General features: G+C 48.5%; 1 protein-coding gene and 1 non-coding gene across 2 annotated transcripts; one reads left to right on the forward strand and one right to left on the reverse strand.

The window, feature by feature from the left end:
• Positions 1-6,064: 6,064 nt before the first annotated feature.
• On the reverse strand, positions 6,065-6,146 carry TRNAS-GCU (transfer RNA serine (anticodon GCU)). Its single transcript has one exon. It is a non-coding gene; the product is annotated as a tRNA-Ser (tRNA).
• Positions 6,147-6,582: 436 nt separating this feature from the next.
• On the forward strand, positions 6,583-8,864 carry B4GAT1 (beta-1,4-glucuronyltransferase 1). The gene is made up of 2 exons (XM_025445885.3): positions 6,583-7,779; positions 8,015-8,864. Exons 1-2 carry the CDS (start codon positions 6,724-6,726, stop codon positions 8,204-8,206), a joined length of 1,248 nt encoding a protein of 415 aa, XP_025301670.1. The 5' UTR covers positions 6,583-6,723; the 3' UTR covers positions 8,207-8,864.
• The last annotated feature ends 109 nt before the right edge of the window (positions 8,865-8,973 follow it).

The following is an 8,973-nucleotide window of genomic DNA, read 5'->3' on the forward strand; positions in this document are numbered from 1 at the left end:
CAAACAGCAGAATGTACCTCTTTCTCTACTGCACAAGGAACACCTCCTAGGAGAGATCAGAAATTAGGCCACCAAACAAAACTACAATACATTTTAAAAGACTGAAATCCTGCAAAGTTTCTTTTCCAATCACTATGGAATGAAAGTAAAAATATGTAACAAAAAGTAGACACTTCACAAATAAGTACCACTTAAACAATGCATTCTGAATTAATGGGTTAAAAAAGAGTCCAAAGATATGGAAGCAGCCCAAGTATCCATTGATGGATGAATGGATAAAAAAAGATGTGGGGCACCTGGGTGGCTCAGTTGGTTAAGTGTCTGTCTTAGACACAGGTCATGATCCCAGGGCGAGCCCCTTGTCGAGCGCCTTGTCGAGCTCTCTCCTCAGGGCAGGGGGCCTGCTTCTCCCTCTCCTCCCCGCTCGTGCTCTCTCTCACCATCTCTGTCTCTTTCAGATAAATAAAATCTTTAAAAAAAAATAAAAAGATGCATATGCACACATATACACATGCTGGAATATTACTCAGCCATAAAAAAGAATGAGATTTTACCATTTGCAACAACACAGAAAAAACTTAGAGCGTATTATGCTAAGTGAAATAAATCAGAGAAAGACAAAGATCATATGATTTCACTCCTATGTGGAATCTGAACAATAAAACAAGCAAAAAGCAAAAACAGACCCATAAATATAGAGAACAAACTGGTGGATGCAAGAGGAGAAGGAAATGGGGAGTGCCTGGGTGGCTTAGTTGGTTAAGCATCTGCCTTTGCCTTAGGTTATGATCCTGGGGTCTTGGGATCGAGCCCTGCATTGGGCTCCCTGCTCAGTGAGGAGTCTGCCCTCCCCCAACTTCTTCTCTCTCTCATGCACTTTCTCTCTCAAATAAGTAAATAAAATCTTAAAAGAAAGAAAATAAATAGGCAAAGAAGATGAAGAGGTACAAACTTCCAATTATAAAAGAAATCAGTCAAGGCTCTTGGGTGGCTCAGTGGTTGAATGACTGCCTTTGGATCATGTTGTGATCCCAGGGTCCTGGGATTGAGTCCCACATCAGGCTCCCTGTGGGGAGCTTACTTCTTCTGCCTCTGTGTCTCTCATGAATAAATAAATAAAATCTTTTTTTTTTTAATTTTTATTTATTTATGATAGTCACAGCGAGAGAGAGAGAGAGAGAGAGAGAGAGAGAGAGAGAGAGAGGCAGACACAGGCAGAGGGAGAAGCAGGCTCCATGCACCGGGAGCCTGATGTGGGATTCGATCCCGGGTCTCCAGGATCGCGCCCTGGGCCAAAGGCAGGCGCTAAACCGCTGCGCCACCCGGGGATCCCAAATAAAATCTTTTTAATAAATAAAACAAGTCATGGAGATGAAAAGTACAGCGTAAGGAATATAGTGAATAATATTGTTATAACATTGTGTGGTGACAGGTGACTGGAATTACTGTGGAATCAGGATGTTGTCCACCTAAAACTAGTATAACATTGTATGTCAACAATACCTCAACACTATTTTTTTTACCTCAACACTTAAAAAGAATCTATACAATGTATACTAAGTTCTATGAGTAATTTGCAATGACTGCTATAAAAATAAATAAAGGAACTACCTTTAAAATCCTCCCTCAAAAAAAAAAGAAAAGAAATTGAAAGAGAAATTGGAAAATGCTTTGAGATAAAAGAAAATGAAAACACAACACACTGAAATTTATGGGATGCAGCCAGAGCAGTGCTGAGAGGAAATCTATAGGTGTAAATGCCTACATTAAGAGGAAGAAGGGGGGGATCCTGGCTGGCTCAGTCGGTGGAGCCTGTGGCTCTTGATCTCAAGGTCCTGAGTTTGAGCCCCACTGGGTAGAGATTACTTTAAAAGGGGGGGGGGGGCAAGAAGGATCTCAAATCACTAACGTAACTTTACACCTTTAATAATTAGGAAAAAGAAGAGCAAGTTAAGCCCATAGTTAGCAGAAGGAAGTTAATGATAAATATTAAGGTGGAGTGAAACACAGTGGAGGATGGAAAACAACAGAAAATCAGTGAAACTAAAAGTTGGTTATTTGAAACAATCAACAAAACTGACAAATTTCTGACTAGACTGACTAAGAAAAAGAGAGAGAGGACCTTAAAATTATTAAGGTTAGAAATGAAGGTGAAGCCATTATTACTGATTATACAGAAATAGAGTATTATAAGAGAATACTATGAACAGTTGTACACCAACAAATGAGAAACCTAGATGAAATTAACAAATCCTAGAAACACAAACTACCAAAGCTGATTCAAGAAGAAATAGGAGGACTGAATATACTTGTAACAAATAACAAGATTGAATCAATAATCAGAAACGTCCCAACAAGGAAAATCCCAGGATTGGGTAATTTCACAGGCTAGTTTTACCAATCATTTAAAGAATGAGCACCAATCCTCTCAAACTCTTCCAAAAAAATACAAGAGCAGGGAACACTTCCTAATTCATTCTGTGAGGAGATCAACCTGAGGCCAAAGCCAGATAAAGACATCACAAGAAAATGTAATAAGCAATATTTCTTATGAATATAGATGTAAAAATTTCAACAAAATGGAACCAAGCAGCTCATTAAAGGGATTGTATACCATGACCAAACAGGATCTACTACAGAATACAAGGTAGTTTAACATACAAAAAACAATTAATGTAATATGCCACATGAATAGAATGAAGGGGTAAGGGATCCCTGGGTGGCTCAGCGGTTTCGCGCCTGCCTTTGGCCCAGGGCGTGATCCCGGAGTCCCCGGATCGAGTCCCGCGTCGGGCTCCTTACATGGAGCCTGCTTCTCCCTCTGCCTGTGTCTCTGCCTCTCTCTCTATGTCTATCATAAATAAACAAAAATAAATCGTTAAAAAATTAAAAAAAAAAAAAGAATGAAGGGGTAAAACCACATGGTCATCTCTTTCTCCACATGATGTGGAAAAAACGTCTGACAAAACCCAACACCATTTCAAGATAAAAACACTCAACAAACAAGGAATATATGGGAACTTCCTCAAGCTGATGATGCACATTTATGAAAAATCCACAACTAATGTCATATTCGATGATAAAAGACTGAAAGCCTCTCCCTAAGATCAGGAAAGGGCCCACTTTTACCATTTCATCTGCTCAACTTTGTACTGGAAGTCCTAACTACAGCACTTTGGCAAGAAAGAAAAATAAAAGGTATCCAAATTGGAAAGAAAGAAGTAAAACCATCCATATTCACAGATGATATCATACATACATTCACAGAAAAAAAGAACACACACACACATGCTTAGAGATAATAAGCAAATTCAGCAAAATTGGAGGATTCAAGATCAACACACAAAATTCAGTTGTATTTCCTTTTTTTAAATATTTTATTTATTTATTCATGAATGACACAGAGAGAGGCAGAGACACAGGTGGAGGGAGAAGCAGGCTCCTTACAGGGAGCCCAATGCAGACCTCAATTCCAGAACCCCGGGATCACACCCTGAGCCAAAGACAGACGCTCAACCACTGAGACACCCAGGCATCCCTAGTTGTATTTCTATACACACAATTCTGACACCAATTCTGACATGTGGGTTTCCTCACACACACCAAGCGACTCTCTGACATCGCCTGAGTGTCCTCCAATACAATTCAATTCTGACACCATCTACCTGAAGACAGCATCAGATCTCACAGCTCGGTCCCACAAGACCAGCCCCACTTCAGATGCCCAGAACAAGACCCAGTGGTTACCTGTGCTTCTGACTGGCTCTAAGTCAGAGGTTCCAGCAGTACACACACACACGTACACACACACACACCCCAGACTCAATTAATTCGACAGCATATCACAGCACTCAGAGAACTGTTTTACTCGCTGGATTACAGGTTTCATATAAAAGGATGTACATCAGGAATGGCCAGATGAAAGAGATGCAGAATGTAAGGTATGTGGAAAGCAGATCCCTTATTAATGGTTTTCAACTCTGGTCTTTTTTTTTTATATTTTATTTATTTATTCATGAGAGACACACAGAGAGGCAGAGACATACGCAGGGGAGAAGCAGGCCCCATGCAGGAAGCCCAATGTGGAACTCGATCCTGGGACCCCGGGATCACATCCAGAGTCAAAGGCAGATGCTCAACCGCTGAGCCACCCAGGCATCCCATCAACTCTGGTCTTTGAATCTCTCATGCTCCACTCTATCATAACAGCCAGTGTCTCTCCCCAGCCAGGCCCTTCTGCCCCGATATCAGGCAGTAGGCCTTTCTCTGGGCCTTCCATGTAGCTTTCCCTGATCTTGCCACCTCAGTGAGATTCAGTTGCTACTTTTCAGACTCCCTTCAAGCTAAGGCCACTGAGGACACTTCAGAAGCTTCTTATTCACTCATTCAACAAATAACATTCTGATGCTGGCTATGTGGCTAGCATTATAGTGTGTGGCAGGTGGAAGACACTGTGAGCAGGTGCCTGGGCAGACAGAGGGAGGTATCATCTGAGTGCTGAGACTCAGCACTCAGACTCAGATGCCCAGGGGCCAGGGTGAATAGTGAAGGGGCAGGGTTGAGACCTTGGCAAAGAGAAAACTATTTGCAAAGGGTGAGCTACTCTTAGTTCTGGCCAATTGTCATCCTGTTGAAATGCAGGCCTGGCATTGCCAGATCTTTCAGAATTTAAAACAAAAGTTGGGGGATCCCTGGGTGGTGCAGCGGTTTGGCGCCTGCCTTTGGCCCAGGGCGCGATCCTGGAGACCTGGGATCGAATCCCATGTCGGGCTCCCGGTGCATGGAGCCTGCTTCTCCCTCTGCCTGTGTCTCTGCCTCTCTCTCTCTCTGTGTGACTATCATAAATAAATAAAAATTAAAAAAATATTAAAAAAAATAAAACAAAAGTTGGAAATGTGGATTTTATGTGAAATCTCCTGATTCGCCAAAGCCAACAACTAATGTGATTCAAATTGTAATTTTCAACACTGAGCGGGTCAAAGACCCTAACAGCACCAAACCTGACACCCGAGCCTCCAGTTTGCAAGGCCTGTGCCAAACAGGTCTGCATATACTTTTGTCCGCTTTCCTACCACAGGTCACCAGTGCAAATCTTCAAAGATAGTACCTGTCAAGTCCCCTGCAAGGCTTCATCCGGGGTGCCTAACAGCCCCTGGCACCGAGCGGGTGCTCAGTAGGTGTTATTTGCTGGGGCTGCAGAATATAGGTGCCCTGGTTACTCTTCAATTCATCAACCTTGGCTTCCTGGGGCTCCTGGGTGACTCAGTTGGTTAAACATCCACTTTTGGTTCAGGTCATGATCCCAGGGTGCTGGGATCCAGCCCCACCTTGGGCTCCCTGCTCAGTGGGGAATCAGCTTCTCCCTTTGTCCCTCCCCCTTGCTTGTGCTCTTGCTGCGTCTCTTAAATAAAAGAAAAAAAAATTTAAACTTGCTTTTTAAAATACAAAACCAACCTTAGTTTCCCATTGCCTATAGGGAGGAATTGGAAGCCCTGTCCTGAAAATTGGAAGCCCTTCCCGGTCTGCACCTTCCCAAGATTCACAGACCTCATATAGTTATCATATATAACTGATTGAGCTGTGAAAGTACCTGCCTTTCCCCACAGCCTCTCCTCGTCTAGAGCCCATGGATTAATTATTTCGCAAATGCTTTTTAAGGGGTTTCTGTATATGTTGGCCGGTGTTTTAGGTATTCTAGGCCTCCTGCTTAAACGTGTGTGTGTGTGTGTGTGTGTGTGTGTGTGTGTGTGTGTGTGTGTGTGTTGCGGGGGTAGGGGTAGGAGTGGGGATCGCGGAAGGTCTCCCCCTAGGAAAATTGCTGTCAGTGGCCTGAACAGAGTGATAACTTCAGTGATCAGACACCGCACTACTACCAAATTCCACCACTTTAGAGAATAAGGCGGCACCTCCAGAGGGGTTTCTCTAATTGCCGCAGATAATAGATTGGATCCCAATTTGGCATCAGCCAGAGTTCCAGTTCGGGTCTTTTACGGGCCACTGGGCCCTGGGCCCTCTTCCCAGGAAGTCAGAAAAGTACACCCCCTCACCTCGTGTAAAACACGACCGACGAGGATGGGATTCGAACCCACGCGTGCAAAGCACAATGGATTAGCAGTCCATCGCCTTAACCACTCGGCCACCTCGTCCCACGTAGAGCGGCCCTTCCTACATGCACTTATCTCTCATCTCCTCCGCACCTCCCGAGCCTCTCCGCATCCCTGCTTCAGTGTGGGTTTCATAGAACCTGGCGGAGGGAGAGGCGGCGGAAAGAGAAAGGGCTTTTTGTGTGTCCCCTCCCGCCCGCCGCGGCCGCGAACCCGCATCATCCTTCCCCCGGCTGCACCCAGAGCTCCGCCGCGGCTTCCCTTTCCTAAGGCGGGGGGAGCGCGCCGGTGTATCAGAACGCGCTGGGTCCGGGGGCGTCGCACACTGATCGGGAGGGCGGGCAGCGGCTCCCTGGGAACCCCGCAGGCGCTGCCGCGGGCACTTTTCAGGGTTTGCAAAGCGCGGCGCGGCGCGGCGGCGAATGCAGTAGCTCCTCCTCACGCGCAGGGGGCGAGCTGGCGCGCCCCAAGGCCCGCTCCGACGGGGAAGCTGCGCGGGGCTCGGCTCGCCTCGGCTCGCTTCGGCTGTGCTCGGCAGGCTGCGGTAAATCCGGGCTTGCTGCGGCTGCGAAGGCTGCGGCCCGGTGGTCCCTGCTGCGCGCTCGGAGCCCCGAGAGCCATGCAGATGTCCTACGCCATCCGGTGCGCCTTTTACCAGCTGCTTCTGGCCGCGCTAATGCTGGTGGCGATGCTGCAGCTGCTCTACCTGTCGCTGCTGTCCGGGCTCCACGGGCAGGAGGAGCAAGACCAGTATTTCGAGTTCTTTCCCCCGTCCCCGCGGTCCGTGGACCAGGTCAAGGCGCAACTCCGCACCGCTCTGGCCTCTGGAGGCGTCCTGGACGCCAGTGGCGACTACCGCGTCTACAGGGGCCTACTGAAGACCACCATGGACCCCAATGATGTGATCCTGGCCACTCACGCCAGCGTGGACAACCTGCTGCACCTGTCGGGCCTGTTGGAGCGCTGGGAGGGCCCGCTCTCCGTGGCGGTGTTCGCGGCCACCAAGGAGGAAGCGCAGCTAGCCACGGTGCTGACCTACGCGCTGAGCAGCCACTGCCCCGATATGCGCGCCAGGGTGGCCATGCACCTTGTGTGCCCCTCGCGCTACGAGGCCGCTGTGCCTGATCCCCGGGAGCCTGGGGAGTTTGCCTTGCTGCGGTCCTGCCAGGAGGTCTTTGACAAACTAGCCAGGGTGGCCCAGCCGGGGATCAATTATGCGCTGGGCACCAACGTCTCCTACCCCAATAACCTGCTGAGGAATCTGGCTCGTGAGGGGGCCAACTATGCCCTGGTAATCGACGTGGACATGGTGCCCAGTGAGGGGCTGTGGAGGGGTCTTCGGGAAATGCTGGATCAGAGCAAGCAGTGGGCGGGCACAGCACTGGTGGTGCCTGCCTTTGAGATCCGCCGAGCCCGCCGCATGCCCACGAACAAGAATGAGCTGTTGCAGCTCTACCAAGTGGGCGAGGTGAGGCCCTTCTATTATGGGCTGTGCACACCCTGTCAGGCACCCACCAACTACTCCCGCTGGGTCAACCTGCCAGAAGAGAGCTTGCTGAGGCCTGCCTACGTAGTGCCCTGGCAGGACCCCTGGGAACCATTCTACGTGGCTGGAGGCAAGGTGCCCACCTTCGACGAGCGCTTTCGCCAGTACGGCTTCAATCGCATCAGCCAGGTGCCCATAAGGGAAAGGGCAGGGGCAATGGGGGAGGAGGAGTGGGGGGCGCTGGGAGCTATGAGTGGTCCTGGATGGAAAGGAGGCAATGTGGCAGGATAGTCCTAGTTGAGGAAGTGGTTGGATGGTGTAGATGCCTCCAGAGGAGTAGGGATGCTGGAGAGAGGCTTCAGGGATGCCAGTCTCAGCCCTAGAAATGTCATCCAACTTCACTGACCTGTCTCTCCTCCAACAGGCCTGTGAGCTGCACGTGGCAGGATTTGATTTCGAGGTGCTGAACGAAGGTTTCCTGGTTCATAAGGGCTTTAAGGAAGCTTTGAAGTTCCATCCCCAAAAGGAGGCAGAAAATCAGCACAATAAGATCCTTTACCGCCAGTTCAAACAGGAGTTGAAGGCCAAGTACCCTGACTCCCCTCGTCACTGCTGAGGCCCTCCCTCCCCTAGTCGGAGAAGTCTCAGCCTTTTCCCTCCTTAGGCTGTCCCTCAGGCCTGACAGGGATAATCAATGTCACTCCACTTTTACCGTGGTAGCTGTGGTGTTGGAACACTGGACTTGAATATGGGGTGCTGGGATCAAGTCCTAGCTTTACCACTAACTAGCTGTGTGGCCTTGAGCAAATCCCATTTCCTCTCTGAGCCTCAGTTATCCCATCTGTAAAAGGGGAGGTGAAAATACCTACCTCACAGAACTGTTGGGAGGCTCAGATGAGATGCTATATGTGAAAACATTCTGTAAGCTTCGTACAAATGTGAAGTATTATTAATATTATTACAGTATTATTGTTATTATTATTAACAATCTGGGGTGGGTGAGCAGTCGGAGAGCAAAGAGTATGAATGGGGCAGACTGAGAAGTCTGAGTACTTAACAAAATGGACTTTTTGGAAGAAATCAGATAAAGGCGCTGAATTTAGTTCTTAGTTTTGGGGCAGAAAACTAAACTTCCTGGTTCTTCCAGGCCTCCACCCTCGGGAGCTCTGGGGAAAGGAAGGGTCTGCAGGTTCCGTGCCAAATCTGTGCCGTCCAACAGACTGGGTTATTTGCCTACCAACGACCATGTGTAAATAAATGAGTGTTCACACCTACAGCTGGCTCCATGACTCTCCTGGACCTGGCGGGCAGAGGGGGGGGTCGCAGCTTCTTCCGTTCCCCGGGGGGGGGGGTCACAGGGGTGGGGAGGAGGTTGCTGCGGCC

Source organism: Canis lupus, chromosome 18, assembly GCF_003254725.2.
Source record: "Canis lupus dingo isolate Sandy chromosome 18, ASM325472v2, whole genome shotgun sequence".
In the NCBI taxonomy this organism is placed as follows: Eukaryota; Metazoa; Chordata; class Mammalia; order Carnivora; family Canidae; genus Canis; species Canis lupus.